General features: G+C 36.8%; 1 protein-coding gene across 4 annotated transcripts in view; it reads left to right on the forward strand.

Moving 5' to 3' along the window:
- Nucleotides 1-22,989, forward strand: part of STX17 (syntaxin 17) — a 93,700-nt gene that overhangs the window by 55,805 nt on the left and 14,906 nt on the right. For all 4 annotated transcript variants that reach the window (XM_060101224.1, XM_060101226.1, XM_060101223.1 and 1 more), the window contains exons 4-6: nucleotides 4,743-4,968; nucleotides 12,296-12,411; nucleotides 12,489-12,539. In XM_060101224.1, coding sequence (XP_059957207.1) covers nucleotides 4,743-4,968; nucleotides 12,296-12,411; nucleotides 12,489-12,539 — 393 coding nt within the window. The remainder of the gene's footprint in view (nucleotides 1-4,742; nucleotides 4,969-12,295; nucleotides 12,412-12,488; nucleotides 12,540-22,989) is intronic.

Here is a 22,989-nt window from a genome sequence, read left to right on the forward strand (position 1 = left end):
AATTTTTAAAAACATTATATTTTTTATACAATTTTTAAAGATTACTTTCCATTTACAGTTATTACAAAATATTGGCTATATACCCTGTTTTGCACAGTACATCCTTGAGCCTATCTTACAGCCAGTAGTTTGTGCCTCCTGTTCCCGCATCCCTCCCCTACCATGGTAATCACTAGTTTGTTCTCTATATCTGTGTCTGCTTCTTTTTTGTTATATTCATTTGTCTGTTTCATTTTTTAGATTCCACATGTAAGTGACGTTATACAATATTTGTATTTCTCTGTCTGACTTATTTCACTTAGCATAATGCCCTCCAAGTCCATCCATGTTGCTGCAAATGGAAAAATTCGGTCTTTTTCATGGCTGATTGGTATTGCATTAAGTATATATACCACACCTTCTTTATTCATTCATCTGTTGATGGACACTTACTTTGGGTCCATATCTTGGCAGTTGTAAATAACGTCGCTATGAATACTGGGTGGGGTGCATGTATCTTTTCAAATTAATGTTTTTGGGTTTTTTTGGATATATATCCAGGAGTGGAATTGCTGGGTCATATGGTAGTTCTATTTTTATTTTTTTAAGAAACCTCTATACTGTTTTTCACAGTGGCTGTACCAAATTACATTCCCACCAACAGTGTACAAGGATTGTATACTCTATTTTTAAATGATATTCATTCTTTTCTAAAATCTGTATTTTGCTTTTTATAGTTTCCGGTTATCTCCTGAATTTTCAAGCTTGATACTTATATCTTGGAACAAAATAACCATAGTTTTTTATAAGTCACATTTGCTAATTCCCCTATTAGATGTCCCTTTGGATGTTTCAATTGTCTGTTGTTTCTGCTGTTTCTTCATTATGTTGTGTATGTCCTCATGTGCTTGATTGTCTTTGATTGGTGGACATTATATTTGAAACATAATTTATGGAAGTTATTGATAGCTAGGAATGATTTTCCTCCAGAGAGGATGTTCATTTGCTTCTTCTAAGCCTCTGGGATACTAACTTCCAAGATTATCTTTATACTGTTTCAGAGATAAAGATTTATATTAGCTGCACAAAAGACAGGAAGCCAAACTGCAGTTCATGCAAGGGCTGATTTATTTCAGGATCACCTGTGCTCCTAGGGTGCAATTCTTTTAAGATTCCAGCCCAAGGCACCATAGTGCTTATCCTTAGCAGGTCCTGGCATTGGATATTTTACCCTGAGATTTGTGAGGCCGTCAAGCACTCTGGTAAGCAGATACCCTCAAGCAAATGTGACCTAAATTCAAGACTCACGTCTCTGGATTTCCATCTTTGCCCAATTCTTGGTCTACAAATTTCTCGCTATCTTGTTTGCTTTTTGATGCTTTTGAATTTATTTTTCTTTTGGTTTGTTTTGTGATTTATGTTGGTTTCAGCTTTTTAAGTAGTCATTGATGGGAGGGTTATTTTGAATTATCCAGCCTGCTATAGCCAGAAGCAGAAACACCTACTTTATATTCTTCACATATTAACTTTAGAGAGACTCTGTAGCTATATAGTAGCTGTCCAATATAGTAGCCCTTAGCCACATATAATTGTTGAGCACTTAAAATGTGGCTAGTTTGAATTGAGATGTGCTGTGAATATAATATATATGCCAAATTTCTAAGACTGACTACAAATAAAATCATGTAAAATATTGCATTAATAATTTTTATATTAATTACATGTTGAAATGATAATGTTTTGGATGCATTGGGTTAAATAAAATGTATTAAAACTGATTCATCTCTTCCTTTTTACTTTTTTAATGTGACTATTAGAAAATTTAAAATTACATAGTGTATGGCTTGCATTTATGGTTTGTATTATATTTCTTTTGGATAGTATAGCTATATAGTAAAGTTGTTGAGAACACATGCTCTATAGCCTGAATTTGATTCCTGGCTTTACTTTTTACTAGAAGTGTAATCCTGGGATATTTTCTTAATTTGCTTTTAATTTTCTCTTCTGTAGAATGAGAATAACAGTAATATCTATTTCAAAAATAAATTGTGAAGGTAAAACAAGATAAAGAAGGTAAAGCACTTAGCATAATGGACAACTTACAGTAGTGTTGATACAAATTTAGCCATTATTTGTGTTTTTGGTATTACAGTATCAGATTTTATAGTTAAATGGGTATTTTCTTTCTCTCCTTTAACATTTTTCCCTTCACCCATAGTAATAAAGAGTTCTTAAAGCTAGACACCATAATTTGACTGGGGATGTAACATCTGTAAGAGGAGAAGAATATGTCAGAGGCAAATGCTCATTAGCTGCAGAAACTTCTTAATGCTTCTCCAAAGTAACATCGCCTAAAATACCTCTATGAACTATGTAGCAAGTACATAACCAAGTTTTAATTGTAGTCCAGAAAGGAATCACACAGCCAAGAGGTGGTGTGTAGGAGACAATATTTTTCCAGGACTTGAAAACTGGACTCTAGTCCTAATTCTGCCACTGTGTTCAGCTGGACTCTAGTTTCCATATTGTAAAATTGTGAAGTTGAATTGAATGATCACATAAGCCCCTTAGGGTTCCGTGAATTTTACATCTAAAATGCTTATGTATCACATATTTTTAATCCACAGTCCAATTATCTTTAGGTTTCCCAGAGCACGTGGGGATGATAAGAGTGGACATAAAGTTAAATGAAGTATAGAGTCATGATAGGATAGAGGTATAACTTTTTGATTCACCCACAGAATCTTACAAGATGCTTTAGGTGGTAGCTAAACTTTTTTTTTTTTTCAGAATTAGCTTTAATTTTAAGAATACAATAGATACTTTAGATTGTATTAAGGTACCGTATAGCTAGGAATCATGGTTATAGTTTAATAGAAAGGTTTCTGGACTTGTAAGAATACCTGGGTTTTAACCTGAGCTTTGCTGCTAGATAATTAAGTAAGTCCTGAACAAATTTTTTTTGTGTGTGGTACGCGGGCCTCTCACTGTTGTGGCCTCTCCCGTTGCGGAGCACAGGCTCTGGACGCGCAGGCTCAGCGGCCATGGCTCACGGGCCCAGCCGCTCCACGGCATGTGGGATCTTCCCAGACTGGGGCACGAACCAGTGTCCCCTGCATTGGCAGGTGGACTTCCAACCACTGCGCCACCAGGGAAGCCCCTGAACAAATTTTGTTTTTATTTCTCTATGTGTAATAATGTGGAATGTAATAATATGGACTATATCATTTCACTCATAGTAGGCACTTGAAAAATTGAAGAAATCAATACTTTTCTGTCTACTGTACAGGATTTGCATTAGTGTCTGTGAAAGTACATTAGGGGAAAAGAATTTAAAATATTATATGACTAGAGATCTGTAATTTTAAAATAAGCATCATATATAGATCATTCTTACAAGCTCTGTTTAATTGTAAAAGAAGAATTGGTTTTTATGTTTTTCAAAGTCTAGACCATTGAAAAAGATGAAAAGCTCCCCAGTTTATTTTATGAAGCTAGCACAAACTTAAACCTGTTAGAATACGTTTAAACCTAGTGAAGATAGTATAGACACACACACTATTCATGTATGCATCCATGCACACACACACACATTCATATACTCACACAGATGTACTAAAATTCCAAATAAAATATTAGCAAATTGAATCCCACAGTGTATTAAAAAATTGTATATATTGACCAAGGAGGGTCTATCTCAGAAATATTAAAATGGCTCTATACCATGAAATTTGCGCATAATTTATTATATCAATACATTCGAGAAAAATTTATAAATTATGCAAACAGGTGATTTTTAACAGCAGAGAAAGTCATTTCATAAAAATCTAGCAACTTCAGAGAGCAATTCAAAGTAAAACAACAGTGAGATAACATGTAGTACTGGCAGTATATGGGGAAATGGAAACTCAGACTTTAGTGGTAGTGTGAGTTGTTAAGCCTTTTGAGGAAGAACTGATAATAGCTATTGAAATAAAAATACATATTATCATTTGAGAGAGTACTCTAACTTTGGGGAATCATTCCTACAAAATGTAGTATAATAGTATATGCTAGAACACTAATATATACTGTTACCATATATTAGGGTTTATAGTCTAGTACATTTGTTTCATAGTTTGTAATAACTAAAAACTGGAAACAACATGAATGATTTTAATCACTGGAGGAGTGATCGAATAAATTATACTACATCAGTACTATGGAATATGGTACAGTCATTGACCAGGAGGGATATCCATTATGATATTGTTAAGTTGGGGACTGGAAGTTTGTCAATTGTAGATTATTGTGCATAATGTAATTCATTTTTTATAAAAAGAAAAGCTGTATATGCTAATGTTTGTATGAGCAATAAGTATGTGAAAGGACTGAGTTAAGAGAATTGGTAGGATTGGTGAAGTGGGGAAAACTAACACAACATTGTTAATCAGCTATACTCCAATATAAAATAAAAAGTCATTAAGTTTTTCTTGATGTGTTTCTGCAGTGTTTCATTTATTGTGAAGAGCATTTGTTACCTTTGTAATAATCACATTTAATGAAGGAAAAAATGCTAAATAAATTCAGAGTATGAGGATGTGAGCTCTAAAGAAGCTGGATTTGGCCAGAGATATGAAAAAACAGAAACGTATTAATACATACTGTATGTTGTAGAGAATACTTCTGATTTCCATTGAAAGCCATTATCACAAATTACCTCTGAAAATAAAGATATTTTATATTAAGAGATGGTGGCTTTAATGATTTTTTTTTTTTTACAGCAACTCCGCTCCAATATCCGAGAAATGGAGAAACTTTGTTTGAAAGTCCAAAAGGATGACCTTGGACTTCTGAAGAGAATGATAGATCCTGTTAAAGAAGAAGCATCAGCAGCAACAGCAGAATTTCTTCAACTCCATCTGGAATCTGTAGAAGAACTTAAGAAACAATTTAATGATGAAGAAACTTTATTACAGCCTTCTTTGACCAGATCCATGACTGTTGGTGGTAATGTACTAAGTCTTATTCTTGATCATAGTATAGTAATGCAGTTAATTAAGTTTACCTCATTGTATTGATATTGCAGATTATATATAAATCTCCAGGGATCACCTCCTAGTCCAGTATGCTGAATTCTTGGACCCTGAGTGTGCTTGGAAATGCATATCCTAAAAGTTTTACAGGGTAAAAAAATTGAGGCTATGCTGTATGGTGAGGAACTTAAAGGCTTCAAGTACCTATTTGTGCATATATTAAAAATAAATTTTAAAATGTTTCCTAAGGAGAATGTCATCCTTGTCTGCAGAGTACTCCTCCCTCATCTCCAGGTACAGGGGTGGCCTAGGTAGGCATGCTTCTTTCTTAGGCATTCTGGTTTTCAGAGGGCATGTTAGATCTGTCTCCCAGAAAAGTCTGCATTGGGGGTCATGCCATTAACTTTTATGAAGTGATACTCTAAGAAAGAGGCCAATGAAACTTGTCATGATAACTCTTCTAAGGATGTAATTGATAATTGTTGATTGCATTGTATAATGTCTGTGTAAGGAACCCTGAAAACAATTCTTGGTTTAATAGGTAGTAGTACTTCAAAGCAATTAATCTTTTTTTTTTTTTTTTTTTTTTTTTTTTTTTTGCGGTACGCGGGCCTCTCACTGTTGTGGTCTCTCGCGTTGTGGAGCACAGGCTCTGGACGCGCAGGCTCAGCGGCCATGGCTCACAGGCCCAGCTGCTCCGCAGCATGTGGGATCTTCCTGGACTGGGGCACGAACCCGTGTCCCCTGCATCGGCAGGCGGACTCCCAACCACTGCACCACCAGGGAAGCCCCAATTAATCTTTTTTATTCTTCTGGGTATTGAATGGCATAACTAATAAGATTTCTCTACTTGAATTGTTTACTGGAATACTTAAATCTAAATTTTTTAATTTGCAAAAGCCCAAATTTTGAACTTTCTTGGCTTTGTTTTATAATTGCTGTCCTTGTATTTCCGTTTTTGTTTTAGAGTTTCTCTTTTTAATTTATGCCATCTTGTTACAGTTTATATGTGTTCTAAGCCACCTTAAAACTTTATGGAAAAGATGCAGTATAAATAAATTACAAATTAGAATACAATCTGAGAGATGTTACAGCTGACCTGTTTTCCTCTTTTTATTTACCTAGGAGTTAGGAGGCTCCTGTATCACTCCCTGTCTCCAAAACCAGATTATTTTTAACGCTGTATTTTCAGTGCTAATGATCCAGTTTTACAGGGAAATTTTTGTAAAATATAGAAGAAACATTTAGGCCATCATGCAGAGTTTCTGGGTAATCTTGCTTTTATTGCCTCCTTAGTACCTAAGCACATAATACATAGTACTTGGCACATAGTGGACCATTAATAAATGTTTTAGAAATATGAATGAATAAACATCTTTTTAGAGACAATTTTATAATTTCAGATGTGGTCTAATCACTTCACTCTGTCGATAACCACTACCTAGCAACACTGCCTTAAGTGTTGTTCTGGGGAGAAGAAAATGTTAGCACTCAACCTTGGTCGAAGAGTGTTTGGGACGAATGCTTTTTGATAGTTTGTAGTTACTGTTTGCATCATCTTGTTCATATGTAATTATCACCTTCATAATGATGCAGCTGAATGCTGTTCTTACCATGTAGTGCAAACCTATACTTTATGTTTGTGTATAGAGAAACTGGGCCTTATAAGTTCCATGAGATTAAGGAGTCATCTTATCTACCAGACATTGTGACAGTTGTGATGACAGTAATAACACTGATAATGTTGGATTTTCTGGAAACAGTCACTGGCATCAGTCTCTTCTGCTATTTAGTTTGTTTTGTTTGTTTTTTTTGTTTTTTTTTCGGTATGCGGGCCTCTCACTGTTGTGGCCTCTCCCGTTGCGGAGCACAGGCTCCGGACGCGCAGGCTCAGCGGCCATGGCTCACGGGCCTAGCCCCTCCGCGGCATGTGGGATCTTCCCGGACCGGGGCACGAACCCGTGTCCCCTGCATCGGCAGGTGGACTCTCAACCACTGCGCCACCAGGGAAGCCCTGCTATTTAGTTTTGAATTGCTATCACCAGCAATTCCCTAGAAAACAAAAATTTTGAGTTCTGTTTAAGTATTCTAGCTTTAATTTGCATTTTAGTATTGCATTGTTTGTGTTTCTAGCAGTAGGATTGTTTGGGCTCAACAAATTTGGATTTATATGTCATCAGAGGAATTGGGTGATTATTAGAAAAAGGTAGTTTACCCAGTTTGCTGGCAATTAACTTTCTCTGTAGGGAGCTGACTGGTGTTAAAAAAGAAATGTTGGCAAAATTTGAGGAAGCATGTGTACGGAGGAAGTGAAGAAGATTGGGGCAGAGCCAGAGGATGAGGGAGAAGAAATAGGTAAAATTTATTTTCCAACTCTGTTGGTTCTCAAACTTCTCAATTCATGGAATACCAAATTAGCTAAAGAGCTAATCACTTGCCACTGAGAGAAACTACAAAATTAAATCTCTGCATCTAGTGCTGATTTAATTAAAACAGTCATTCTATTTATAAAATCAGATACCTAAATTAAACCTAAAACAGTGTGTATAGTTTCAAATTCTGAACTGTCTGCTGGTCAGATTGTGCTTTGACTTTGAATCCATTGCCAACATTAAGCAGTTAAAATTAACTGTCTCACCCAATGCCTGATTTCACCAAATGTGAAGTTTCTACTAGGTTGTGTTAAATCCATAAATATTAATAACAAGTAATTGAGAGGGTGGGAAAGAAGAAGAATAACGAAAAGAGAGCAACTAATACATAAGACTTTAATAGTGGGGTAAGAACTGGGTTTGCTCCATGTGTGGTCTTCTAGCTGTAGACTCTTTTCTGTCATTCTACATGTTTTTATCCTGTGCTCTCTTTTTTTCTTATTTTTGCTTTAGGCACTCATAATAGTAATGACAGCCTATACAGAAAATATGTGTTTGATTTGCACAGAAATTAAGTGCCTTCAAATACTTTTTCCTTTAAAAATTCAATCTGATTATAAATAAATTGGTTGGAGACATCGAGATTCAGGAGCAATGTTGCCACATTTCCATGACTGAGATCAAAATACAAAAATAGTTTTTCATTTACAGATAGAAATAACAAGTAGAATAGAATGTTTTATGTTCTCTGGAGAATGAAAGAAGCTTATTAAGTTTAGGGGGAAGCTGTGATGATTTTGCTGTTTCTTTTGTCCAGATTCTGAGAGTTCCTAAAGCAAATCTTCTCTGCCGATCTTGCTTGATCTGAGAAACTCCCTTCTTTCTCTCCTGTGTGTCTAGTTCATTTTTAGCATATTGCCTCCCACCAAGAGAAGTGATGGGCCTACACATTTGTTTTGTATTTAGAAAGGTGTATCAAGGCATACAGAGCAAACCAGTGCTTCTCTCTATCTTTCTTTCTTACTCCCCATCCAGCACACACACTTCATCAGTGCATTAGAAACAGAATCTTATTACATTTTAAACAAATATTCACAAAAGGAAAGAATCCAACCTTTTAAACTGCTGGGAACTTCAGACCAGCATATTGAATTTAATGAAATATTAGATTTTATTACAGGTATATATATACACTTGTATTGAACAGTTTTGTAAATCATGTAGATGCTTTTGTATATTATTCAGAAGGTGTATTTTGTATTGGTTTTAATATTCTTAAAAATTCTCCTCTGCAGCTTAGTTAAGCCATGACTTAGAAGTCATCTTATTTCGATGGGTAGGTTTATGTAGATGATCAGTAAAATAATGTCACTATGTTAAAGCTGTTAGAACATGAAAGAATTTAGGAAATGCTTTTGAATTAACTTGGATTTATAATGGAACTTTTTCTAATATAGTAAAATTTAGTAGAAATTCCTTAAATATGTGTTGTAATTCTTACTAGAATCATTGCCCTTCGTGATGTATGGAGAAAGGTGGGGGGGCAGAGAGAGAATATGTTTAGACACCTAGAGAGAAGGGAGAAGTCTTATGTCCATGTTATTAAGCTTATTTTTCACATGAACTAAAAATATCTTAATGTTTATTTGAGTTTATAGTCAATAATGTTTTATAAACAGAATTTGAAAAACACTGGTGAGCGGTACGTATAGTCCATGTGCCCTTTACACTTGCAGTTGTTTGCAAGTGGATGGAACTGAGATTGTTATGTCCTGTAAAACAATAGCAATTTTGACTTCTGTGGACAGGATAAGAACTCTTCAGCCATCTTTCCTGCAGCTATAATCTATCTCTGTGTTTTGCCTCATCATGTCTGTAGCAACTTGTAAAAGTTCAAAGTCAATGGATGATCACTGAGATATAGTGATTTTTAATACAAGCTGGAATAAATGAATTACGGAAGTTGTAGAAATTAAAAGATTCCTTTCTCAATTGTTAGTCACGCCTCGAATTGATTAGTGATGTTCCGAGTTGTAAGTTTACAGCAGGATTTTCCATGGAAGAGAACAGATTTCTTTGTTCTAAGACTCCATTTGAACTAAGATGCATACGCAGTTTGGTTTCAAGTGAAACATAAATGACTTAAACATTTTTTATTTTTTCACTGAGAGAAATCTTTTGTGTTTGCTTCAAATGTCAAACATTTCCCATCCCTTCATTTTTTAGATCAAGAATTTATGTAATCAAGATAATAATAATTATTTTGTTATATATCCTGGCATATTTCATTGGAATCTTCTCTAACAGAATGAAGATTATGGCTTAAAAAAATCTTTTGAGTGGTGTTATGTTTATAAAGTTCTGCTTTACATTTGATCTGTTAATGATAACAGTTATCATTATTCATCATCCTATTAAAGAAGTTGGGAGCTCTTATTACAAAAGCAATATTAAGTAGAAGAAAGATCTTAGAGTAATTAATTACTTTGAAGTGAGAAGTATTTTTATGTGATAACTTAAGACATAGGGTAAATAACTCTTTTAAGCATTTGTAAAAATCAGAGCTTTTAAAATGTTGGATATTTGCTATATGTTGTAATGTAAAACATATTTTGTTTTTGATGTTTTTGCTCTTCCTTTAAGGTAGGGAAATGTACTCATTTCAGTGAAGATTCAAAATTAAAAGAACACTGTCAGTTCTAATAAGCCTACAAATTAACTTTTAATCAACTGACTGTGCCCTTCCTAAACAATTCAAATGGGTTTTTTTCCTCAAGAGGTAAAACATTCTCAAATTTTGAACATAAAATAGTGCAGTTTTATAAAATACCACTTTTATATTGTATGTCTTTTACTTTATGCTTTGGCAAGACCAGACTGCTGATTTTATATTAAGCTATATTGGGGGTTTTTTTGTTTTTTTTTTTTTAGAGGACCTTTTTCATGCTGGTCTCTCCACCTAGAATTTCTATTCCTATCTTCTTAGGCTAGTAGAAAAGATCACCCTTTTTAGTTTGGTGCACACCACACCAAACTAGGTCAGATGCCACCCCCAGCTTGAAAGTGCCATAAATACTATATGTATCTATATTTATCTAGATATCAGTGCACTCTTTTATTGTTTTAGGATTGTCTCTTTGTATGTCTTCTCTGCTAGAATATAAGTTCCTTGAGAGCAGCTACTTTGTATTCACTTTTTTATCCCTGGTACTCAACACAATACATAATGGGTGCTCAGAAAATATTAAAGTGGAAGGTGTTTTGAGCTTGCAGTAAGGAAGACAAAGGGAAGTAGACCTTCAGATCTCTTCTATCCATTTCCACTGCCACTATCCTAGAGCACACCATCATCATTTTGCACCAGACACATTGAAAAGCCTCCCAACTGGTTTTTCACTCTTTAAGTTTTCACCTTTCAACTCCATCCTTAATCTTTTGTTCACACTACAGCTGTGGTTACCTTTCTAAATCTGAAATCTGATATGGCACCCTCAGCTTCCCAGTAGTCTCCCACTCCTTTTAAAAGTTCCATATTCATCTTAAGAGAAAGACAAAACTCTTTAATATAGTTTACAGTGCCATAAATGATGTCATCTTAGATTTCCAGCCTCAGCCTTTGCTTTCTCTTGTCATAGTCTATGCTTCAGTTATACTGACTCCTTTCAGTTCCCAAACTTATGCAAATATTGTTCTCCCTGGCCTGAATACTTTCTCCTTCCTCCTCTACCATTGCCCCAGTTCAGCTATATAATTTCTGTTCATCCTCAGGCTTCAGCTTCAGAACCTTCTCAGACCACTCTTCCTCCACAAGTCTAGGTTAAATACCTTTCTTTGGTGCTCACATAGCATTCCATGCTTACCCATATCATAGTTCTTATCAGACTGTACTGAACTTGCCTGTTAACATGTCTATATCACACATTATACAGTAAGTTCCATTAACAATAGCAGCAGTAGCAGTGACAGTAATAGTAACTATTAACCACTTGTTCTTAATAGATAAGCCAGCCACAGTGCAAAATAAATACCACCTCATTTTACAAATGAGGAAAATAAGTCAAAGAGGTGAAATACCTTCCCAAGTCAAAGAGCTAGTAAATAGCCAAACTAGGATTCTAACCCAGGTCTTTCTGACTAGGCCCATACCCCTAACCACTATGACTTGGAGATGTCTTGTGATTTACCTTAGCACACTGATTGGCATATAGTAGGCATTTTATAAATATCAGTTTAATGAATGGATTGGTAAAACCAATAGAAGGAAATAAGAAAGACTTGGAGGTGGAGTTTGGAGTATAAATTAATTCATCTTTATAGCAGTGTTTAATGAGGAAAGCCTTAATGGGTTGATGACTTTTTAAAATCCAGAAATGACATAGAAGCAATGGAGGCATGGGCCAGAAAAATTACTCTGAGGAGAAGAAGGATGGCAATATGTACAAAAAGATACATATGGTAAGAGACGTTAGTTTGATGACAAATTTATTGTTACCAAAAATGACTGATTTTCATTGCTAAAAATACATCAGTTCCCTACTTTTAAAATCTTGTGAATCTGATGTTTATTACTAAAATAGCCAAAGAAATGTTAATGATTTAGCAATGAAAAGTGTTAAACATATCTACTGGGTATCTCTTCATAGAACATTGGCCAAATAGAATAGTTCTACTTTGTGCTACTTCCACATCTAGCCCTAGTTATTCAGATTGGGTAAGTTGTATTTGTAGCAATTTTTTAAGATGACTTTGTAAAATAATTAAGGAAAAATATTTGTTAACTAACTTGCCCATAGATATATAACCAATTTACTTTTAGCCTGAATTCTGTTAGTAAGCCTTTCACATGGTAGTTGTTTTATGGAATTGATTCATTCTACCGTCTTTCTAACAAAGCAGATAAACTCTAAACATGAGGCTGTGTTCATCCAGGAACATTTCACACTACTGAAGATGAAGCTGATCCTCAGAGTATGACTCAGATATATGTGTTGCCTGAAATTCCTCGAGATCAAAATGCTGCAGAATCATGGGAAACCTTAGAAGCGGTATGTTAAAAATGATTTTCCTTTGGTAGCTGTGAGGTATGAAAGTAAGTAACTTCCTCTTTCTCTTTCTTTTTAAGGACTTAATTGAACTTAGCCAACTGGTCACTGATTTCTCTCTCCTAGTGAATGTAAGTATATAACTGTTTTTGGCTCAGAGATGTTAGATTAATAGGATAAGAGACTTTTATCAATCACTAGGCTTCTGATTAGAATTTTAATAGAATTTACGATTTTTAAAAAATTAAGCCTCCTTATTCTTTTTTTAAAATTAATTAATTTTTTATTTTTGGCTGTGTTGGGTCTTCGTTGCTGCGCGCGGGCTTTCTCTAGTTGTGACGACCGGGGGCTACTCTTCATTGCGGTGCGCAGGCTTCTCATTGCAGTGGCTTCTCTTGTTGCAGACCATGGGCTCTAGGCACGTGGGCTTTGGCAGTTGTGGCACGTGGGCTCAGTGGTTGTGGCGCACGGGCTTAGTTGCTCTGCAGCATGTGGGATCTTCCCGGACCAGGGCTCAAACCCGTGTCCCCTGCATTGGCAGATTCTTAACCACTGCGCCACCAGGGAAGTCCCGAATTTACAATTTTTAAGACGGGTATTGAGCCATGGACAGAAGTCTTAACTGTCTTCAAATCCCAGTTCAATTAAAAAAAATTTTATTAAGCACTTTTTATAAGAAAGGTACTTGGTATTGGGGTTCTGACAAGGTTGGATATAGAAATGAAGCCTGCTGTCTGCCTTTAAGGATTTACAGTGGGTCGCCATAAGCTGGGACCCACCCAAAACTGAAATTTCAAGCATTATTGTTAAATGCAAAAATAAGGTGTGAAGGGCGTCCCTGGTGGCGCAGTGGTTGGGAGTCCGCCTGCCGATGCAGGGGACGCGGGTTCGTGCCCCGGTCCAGGAGGGTCCCACGTGCCGCGGAGTGGCTGGCCCCGTGAGCCATGGCCGCTGGGCCTGCGCGTCCGGAGCCTGTGCTCCACAACGGGAGAGGCCACAGCAGTGAGAGGCCCGCGTACCGAAAAAAAAAAAAAATAAGGTGTGAAAAGAAGTATTATTGGCTCCAAGGAGAATTGTTTAATTCCAAGAGAGGGAGCCAGGGGTTGTGACATAGAAGCATTAAGGATAGTGTCACAAGATAGGTAGCATTTGCTTGAGCCTTAGAAAATGAGTAAAATTTCCACAGGAGGGAATGAGGGGGTGCATTTGAAGACATCTAAACAAAAACATGGAATAGAGAAGGGTATAGCCTTTCAGGAATGACAAGAACTACAGTGTAACCAAAGCATAAGATACCATGGGCAAACTAAGCAAGGAGATTGAGATGCCGTTGAAGGCCATACCAAAGAATTTGAACTTTACTTTGTAGCTATCAAGGAGCCAGCAGATTTTTGAGCAGATTAGAGTGATGTGATAGCCTGTGCTTCAGAAAGATCACTGTTAGCAGTGTGAATAATAGCCCTAGGGAGGAGGAGATTATAGGTGGAAGGACCTTAGGAATCAATTGCAGGTGTTTAACTGAGAGCATGGCAATACAAGTATAAAGATAAAAGACAGCTGAGAGGTATTTCTGGGGTAGACTTAGTAGGAATTGGAGGAAGATGGAAGAGTCAAAGAAAATGAACATTAAGGCTTTATTCTGCATAATCGGGTAGCCAGTGATACTATTAAGATAGACTAGGGAACATAAAGTAGATTTGGTGGGAAAGATGGAACAGATTTTGTCATTATTTTTATAAGTTATTCTTATTTTTCCTTCCCAGGAATTTTGGGAAGAGGTGTGTGTGTGTGGGTGTGTGTGTGTGTGGGTGTGTGTGTGTGTGTACAGGTGCAAGTCTGTTTCTGCGTATGCTTCTGTCTGGGTTTTAGTTCATTGTTCCTGATCAAACCATGATTTACGGGTTGTACATCTTTGAGTTATGGTTTCCCTGACATCTGGCTTTAAATTAGAAGAAGTTCCTAGATCACACAATCTCAGAATTGGAATTGGAAAGGACTTAGGAGGCCTACTAATCTAATCCTTCTACTCTTGCACCAACTTCTCAAATAGATGGTCTTTTGCTTCTTTTTGAACAATAACAGTGCAGGGATACAACCATTCCATTTGGAGGCTCTAACTCTTAGAAGTTTTTTCTTATGTAAAGTGAACTCTACCCTTAATAACTTCCCTCTAGTACTTTTGCCGTCTGGAGCCATATCCTGAAAAAGTTTGGTCTTTTACCATATAAGTTTTTCACCACAGCCAACATAATACTCAGCCGTGAAAAGCTGAAAGCCTTCCCACTAAAATCTGGAATAAGACAAGGATGCCCACTCTCACCACTTCTAATCAACATAGCATTGGAAGGCCCAGCCACGACAAAGAAATAAAACATATCCAAATTGGAAGAGAAGAGGTAAAATTGTCAGTGTATGCAGGTGACATGATGTTATGTCGATGGGCATTTAGGTTGCTTCCATGTCTTGGCTATTGTAAATAGTGCTGCTATGAACATTGGGGTGAATGTGTCTTTTCAAATTACAGTTTTCTTCAGATATATGCAGAGGTGTGGGATTGCTGGATCATATGGCAACTCTGTTTTCAGTGTTTTGAGGAACTTCCATACTGTTTTCTAGAGTGGCTGTACCAATTTACATTCCCACCAGCAGTATAGGAGGGTTCCCTTTTCTACACCCTCTACAGTATTTGTTATTTGTAGACCTTTTAATGATGGCCATTCTGACTGGTGTGAGGTGGTACTCCATTGTAGTTTTGATTTGCATTTCTCTAATAATTAGCGATATTGAGCATCTTTTCGTGTGCCTATTGGCCATCTGCATGTCTTCTTTGGAGAAATGTGTTTAGGTCGTCTGCCCATTTTTGGATTGGATTGTTTTTTTGTTATTGAGTTGTATGAGCTGTTTTATATTTTGGAAATTAATCCCTTGTTGGTTGCATTGTTTGCAAATATTTTCTCCCAATCCATAGGTTGTCTTTTCATTTTTATTTATGGTTTCCTTTGCTGTGCAAAAGTTTATAAGTTTGATTAGGTCTTGTTTGTTTATTTTTGCTTTTATTTCAATTGCCTTAGGATACTGACCTAGAAAGAAAACTTTGCCACAATTTATGTCAGAGAATATTTTGTCTGTGTTCTCTTCTAGGAGTTTTCGGGGGTTAGTCTTGTATTTAAGTCTTTAAGCCATTTTGAGTTTATTTTTGTGTATGGTGAGAGGATGTGTTCTAACTTCATTGATTCACATGCAGCTGCCCAACTTTCCCAGCACCACTCACTGAAGAAACTGTCTTTTTCCCATTGTATATTCTTGCCTCCTTTGTCGAAGATTGACTGTAGGTGTGTGGGTTTATTTCGGGGCTCTCTTTTCTGTTGCATTGATCCATATGTCTTTTTTTGGTGCCAGTACCACACTGTTTTGATTACTGTAGCTTTGTAGTATTGTCTGAAGTCTGGGAAGGTTATGCCTCCTGCTTTGTTCTTTTTCTTCAGGATTGCTTTGGCAATTCTGGGTCTTTTATGATTCCATATAAATTTCAGGATTATTTGTTGTAGGTCTGTGAAAAATGTCATGGGTAATTTGATAAGGATAGTATTAAATCTGTAGATTACCTTGGGTATATGGCCATTTTAACAATATTAATTTCTCCAGTCGAAGAACACGGGATATCTTTACATTTCTTTGCATCATCTTCAGTTTCCTTTATCAGTGTTTTATAGTTCTCAGCATACAATTCTTTCACCTCCTTGGTCAGGTTTATTCCTAAGGTTTTGTGTTTTTTTGATGTGATTTTAAAAGGGATTGTTTTTTTACTTTCTGATATTTCATTGTTATTGTAAAGAAATGCAACAGATTTCTGTATGCTAATCTTGTATCCTGCTACCTTGGTGAATTCATTTATCATTTCTAGTAGTTTTTTTATGGAGTCATTAGGGTTTTTTCTATACTACTCAGCCATAAAAAAGAATGAAATAATGCCATTTGCAGCAACATGAATAAACCTAGAGATTATCATACCAAGTGAAGTAAGTCAGAAAGAGAAAGATACCATATGATGTCACTTATATGTGGAATCAACAGAAACAGACTCACAGACAGAGAGAACAGACTTGTGATTGCCAAGGCAGAAGTGGGGCTAGGGAGGGATGGATTGGGAATTTGGAATTAGCAGATGCAAATTATATATAGAATGGATAAACAACAAGGTCCTATTGAATATAGTTCCCTGTATAGCACAGGGAACTATATTCAATATCCTGTAATAAACCATAAAGGAGAGGGGAAAAAAAACAAAAAGTTTTTCACTTCTTTGAGATCAACATTATCCTTCCTAACCCTACCACACCTCAGCATATTTTCTTCTCTTAAGAACCCTTGATTCTCTAATGTGTTCTTTCTAGAATATGATTTCTCAGCTTTTCAGTACTAGCGACTCACTCTGCTTGTTTTCTGGTTTGTGGATTTTTTTCTTGAAATGTAATGCCTAAAATTGAGTACAGTAAATTGTTAAAAGCGTTTTCCTTTTTTTAATGCTTCTAAATCAGAAGCAGCAAAATGTTTGAAATTTCTGAATATATATAGTGTGTTAATATATTTGCATATAAAAGGGAATAGTACAATATAAATATATAAATATAAATAGTACAATATAAATCCCAAAATATGTTGTTTTTACAATCAAGATTTATTCAATTATTGTAACTCATAATCTGATCATAATCTGATCTAATGCAGTTTGTAAAATCTGTACATAGTTTGTAAAATCTGTATCGTTACACAAATATTTACATTTGCCAAAAGTCATAGATATGTACACGATAAAATGGATAAGTTACAGTGTATGTAAATTATACCTCAAAGTTGATATAAAAAACAATCTAAACATGTACAGAGTTCTTCTCATTCAAAAGGAATACATTTCTCTTCCAATGGAATAGGCATGTGAAAGGGAAATTAAGGGTTTGTGGCCATTTAACAAGTTGTATTTCTGATTACATTATGTAAGCAGCTCCTAAACCCTAATCTGAGGAAGATTTTTGCAGGAAAACTTTGGGTATAGCCATGGCTGTATACAAATGTCCTATTTATAATAGTCTGTGTAAGGACATGAGACAGAATGCTATTAGGCAAAAGCTCAAGGGAGAACCCCTGATTACTGTTCCCAGGGTGAGTGAGTTCTCATGACCACATTGTCAAGCACTCAACAGAAACTCCATTTAGACACCATATGATTTGGGAACGTAACAAGAGTGACCACATCCTCTCATTATCGTCACATGGTCATGATAGTATCTACGCTAATTAACCATGTATTTATGGAGTGCTTTCTATGTGCATAACACTGTGCCAAACTCAATGAAGAATAGAGAATAGTATAAAAAAAGAACCTATGGTTTAGTCAAGATAGTTACACAACATTGTGAATGTACTTAATGCCACTGAATTGTACACTTAAAAATTGTTAATTTTATATATATATTTTACCACAATAAAAAAGTACTTGCAAAGCCATTGAGAGATCCACATGTGGTCCAATAAATGTCAATAAATTAATATCTACTAGGCACCCTGCTTTTTTTCTTCAACCTTATTGCTCAAGTGCCCTCTTCTATTCCTGTATCTGTGGAACCAGCCCTATTTCTAGTCAAGGGGAATTAGAAGAACTCTGGGCCATTCGCTCAACAGCACATCACCACTGCTACTAGTCCAGTTTTGTCTCTACCTTTTGTCTTATTCCTTATGGCTTTTATAATCAAGTTTTAGTCCCAATGCATAAAAACTGGGTTGTAATAGATTAGATCAGATTCCTCCATTTATTACCAATGCGACCTTGAGGATGTTAACAACACTAGCTTTGTAAGTTGGTGGGAAGACTCCATGAGATATTTTCTGTTATTTCCCACTCCATTCCCTACCACACTGACCCACTGCATTCTTTCTTTTGTCCCTCCCTTATTAGATTCCCTCTTTGCTTGGTATTCTGCTTTGCCACCACCAATACCTTTAGACATTTTAGTACTATGGTTCCTATAGTCCCTTTCCTATTACTAAAATCTCCTAATGTCAACACCATACTTACCTACTCTGTTTATTGCCTACTGTAGGACAGTATACTCTGCCTGTATATCATAGTGTTTGTGTGTTTGTTTCTGGGCTTTTCTCTGTATATGATTGCATGTTAATTAAGGCATATAGATTATGTATCTTTGGAGTTCAGAACCAAGATAGCTCAATTGGTTGGGATCTAAGACTAAAGCTGGCCTTGAAAGCTGGCTGGAATTTAGAGAGTGAAGAATAAAGGAACATACCTGGAATTTTGGCATTAGCATCTTAAACCTGTAGCTTTCCAAGCACATTGATTAAACTGCACAACTACCAGCAAGGGAAAAACAATTCTTCATTAGTTTTGACTTCAAATGCCTAAATTGCATTCTACTTGACAAATATTAATAAATCACATTTTTTTCAGTCTCTTAGGTGCTCCTATAACTGCTTATTAAGATTCTGTTATTTTTTTCAGGCAGACAAGGAAACCTAATTCAGTGTTTCTTAAAATCCATGGACCTATTCTTAGAGTATTTCGAGAATTGTTTTCCTTTAAAAAGGGAAAAGTCTGTATATTACTCTAGTTTGAGAAAACTACAGTGTCCCTCATAAATGGTTTTAACTCATTGTTAAAGGGATGTTGAGAGCATATATGAGGTGCCAAATGTTAAAAAGGAAGTTTAATTGTTGTCAGATTTGGGAGGCCTAGGAGATGAAAGCAAACATAAGCAAATCAGAAGCAAAAAGGGAAGGCTCGTAGATAGTGATGTGTAGGCTTCTGAGCTGCCAGTGTTGTTAGGAGCTTGGTGTGCTGTACCAGGATAAAGTTATGTGTGTATGGTTTGGCCCAGCATAAAGGGCCAAGGTCATAGTGGACAAGTGGTGACCAGATTCAGCTCTGAATGGAGTCTAGTTTGGCATTCTATGGACAGTGATAGACAACTCTGACACCAATTTGCTGCCTAACTGTAATTGTCTAACTATATCACTGAGTCCTCCTTACTCAAGGAATAGAATTTGAAGATATGGGCAAAATTTGAGATTCAAATCAAGCAAAATAGGGGAAGAAGAAGGTATAAAAAGAAAGAGGGCCAACTGTTGGTTGATCCCGGGAGAGGGGCTGGTCTGTGCTTTGCTTTACCTCCATGCCATTATTTAAGCAAGCTTCCTGATATCAGTAAATATGTCCTTACAGGTGTGGACTATTGTCCAGGGTGAGATAGACTTTATCAAGTACTGGTGATTGCGGTGATGGGGAATATTACAGTTCAAATAATCAGTGATCTCAGGCTTCATTTTGTTTTGTGGTCCTTTCTCCAATTATTCCAAAGGATTTTTGTGGAAAAAAATTTTTTTTTATTGGAGTATAATTGCTTTACAATGTTGTGTTAGTTTCTGCTGTACAGTGAAGTGAATCAGCTATATGTATACCTATATCCCCTCCCTCTTGGACCTCCCTCCAACCCACCCTCACCCCTCCGCCATCCCACACGTCTAGGTCATCACAGAACACCAAGCTGAGCTTCCTGTGCATTATAGCATGTTCCCATTAGCCATCTATTTTATGCATAGTAGTGTATATATGTCAATCCTAATCTCCCAATTCGTCCCACCCTCTCCTTCCCGCCTGTGTCCACATGTCCATTCTCTTATGTCTGCATCTCTATTCCTGCCCTGTATATAGGTTCATCTGTACCAGTTTTCTAGCTTTCACATATATGTGTTAATATACGGTGTTTGTTTTTCTGGCTTACTTCGCTCTGTATGACAGACTCTAGGTCCATTCACATCTCTACAAATGACCCAATTTCGTTCATTTTTATGGCTGAGTAATATTCCATTGTATATATGTACCATATCTTCTTTATCCATTTGTCTGTCGTTGGACATTTAGGTTGTTTCCATGTCCTGGCTATTGTAAATAGTGCTACAATGAACACTGGGGCACGTGTGTCCTTTTGAATTATGGTTCTCTTAGGGTATATGCCCAGTAGTGGGATTGCTGGGTCATATGGTAGTTCTATTTTTAGTTTTTTAAGGAACCTCCATACTGTTCTCCATTTATTGTTTGTAGATCTTTTTTTTTTTGTGGTACGCGGGCTTCTCACTGCTGTGGCCTCTCCCGTCGCGGAGCACAGGCTCCGGACACGCAGGCTCAGCGGCCATGGCGCATGGACCCAGCCGCTCCGCGGCACGTGGGATCCTCCCAAACCGGGGCACGAACCTGCATCCCCTGCATCGGCAGGCGGACTCTCAACCACTGCGCCACCAGGGAAGCCCTGTAGATCTTTTGATGATGGCCATTCTGACTGGTGTGAGGTGATACCTCATTATAGTTTTGATTTGCATTTCTCTAATAATTAGTGATGTTGAGCATCTGTATGTCTTCTTTGGTGAAAAGTCTGTTTAGGTCTTCTGCCCATTTTTTAATTGGGTTGTTTGGTTTTTTTTCATATTGAGCTCCATGAGCTGTTTGTATATTTTGGAGATTAATCCTTTGTCAGTTGCTTCATTTGCAAATGTTTTCTCCCATTCTGAGGGTTGTCTTTTTGTCTTGTTTATGGTTTCCTTTGCTGTGCAAAAGCTTTTAAGTTTCATTAGGTCCTATTTGTTTATTTTTGTTTTTATTTTCATTACTCTAAGAAGTGGGTCAAAAAAGATCTTGTTGTGGTTTTTGTCAAAGAATGTTTCCTATGTTTTCTTCTAAGAGTTTTATAGTGTCCGGTCTTATATTTAGGTCTTTAATCCATTTTGAGTTTATTTTTGTGTATGGTATTAGGTAGTGTTCTAATTTCATTCTTTTGCACGTATCTGTCCAGTTTTCCCAACACCACTTATGGAAGAGGCTGTCTTTTCTCCATTTTATGTTCTTGTCTCCTTTGTCATAAATTAGGTGCCAGTACGTGTGTAGGTTTATCTCTGGGCTTTCTATCCTGTACCATTGATCTATATTTTTGTTTTTGTGCCAGTACCATACTGTCTTGATTATTGCTACTTCATAGTATAGTTTGAAGTCAGGGAGCTGATTCCTCCAGCTCCGTTTTTCTTTCTCAAGATTGCTTTGGCTATTTGGCATTCTCAAGAATGCCATTGGTAATTTGTTGTTGTTGTTGTTGTTTTTGCGGTACGCGGGCCTCTCACTGTTGTGGCCTCTCCCTTTGCGGAGCACAGGCTCCGGATGCACAGGCTCAGCAGCCATGGCTCACAGGCCCAGCCGCTCTGCGGCATGTGGGATCTTCCCAGACTGGGGCATGAACCTGTGTCCCCTGCATCGGCAGGCGGACTCTCAACCACTGCGCCACCAGGGAAGCCCAGCCATTGGTAATTTGATAGGGATTGCATTGAGTGTGTAGATTGCTTTGGGTAGTATAGTCATTTTCATGATATTGATTCTTCCAATACAAGAACATGGTATATTTCTTCATCTGTTTATGTCATCTTTGATTTCTTTTTTTTTTTTTTTTTTTGTGGTACGTGGGCCTCTCACTGTTGTGGCCTCTCCCGTTGTGGAGCACAGGCTCCGGATGCACAGGCTCAGCAGCCATGGCTCACGGGCCCAGCTGCTCCGCGGCATGTGGGATCTTCCCAGATCAGGGCACAAACCCGTGTCCCCTGCATCGGCAGGCAGACTCTCAACCACTACGCCACCAGGGAAGCCCCTCATCAGTGTTTTATAGTTTTCTGAGTACAGGTCTTTTGCCTCCTTAGGTAGGTTTGTTCCTAGGTATTTTATTTTTTTATTGCGATGGTAAATTGGACTGTTTCCTTAATTTCTCTCTGATTTTTCATTGTTGGTGTATAGGAATGCAAGAGATTTCTGTGCATTAATTTTGTATCCTGCAACCTTACCAAATTCATTGATTAGTTCTGATAGTTTTCTGGTGGCATCTTTAGGATTTTCTATGTATAGTATCATGTCATCTGCAAACAGTGACAGTTTTACTTCTTCTTTTCCAATTGGTATTCCTTTTATTTCTTTTTCTTTTCTGAGTGCCTTGGCTAGGACTTCGAAAACTATGTTGAATAAGAGTGGCGAGTGTGACATCCTTGTCTTGTTCCTGAGCTTAGTGGAAATGCTTTCAATTTTTCACGATTGAGAATGATGTTTGCTGTGTGTTTGTCATACATGGCCTATATTATGTTGAGGTCGGTTACCTCTATGCCCATTTTGTGGAGAGTTTTTAACATAAATAAGTGTTGAGTTTTGTCAAAAGCTTTTTCTGCATGTATTGAGATGATCACATGTTTTTTTATTCCTTAATTTGTTAATATGGTGTAGCACATTGATTGATTTGCATATATTGAAAAATCCTTGCGTTCCTGGGATAAACCCCACTTGATCATGGTGTATGATTCTTTTAATGTGTTGTTGTATTCTGTTTGCTAGTATTTTGTTGAGGATTTTTGCATCTATGTTCATCAGTGATAGTGGTCTGTAATTTTCTTTTTTTGTGATATCTTTGTCTGGTTTTGGTATGAGGGTGATGGTGGCCTCATAGAACGAATTTGGGAATGTTCCTCACTCTGCAATGTTTTGGAAGA

This window comes from Mesoplodon densirostris, chromosome 6, assembly GCF_025265405.1.
Source record: "Mesoplodon densirostris isolate mMesDen1 chromosome 6, mMesDen1 primary haplotype, whole genome shotgun sequence".
Classification (NCBI taxonomy): Eukaryota; Metazoa; Chordata; class Mammalia; order Artiodactyla; family Ziphiidae; genus Mesoplodon; species Mesoplodon densirostris.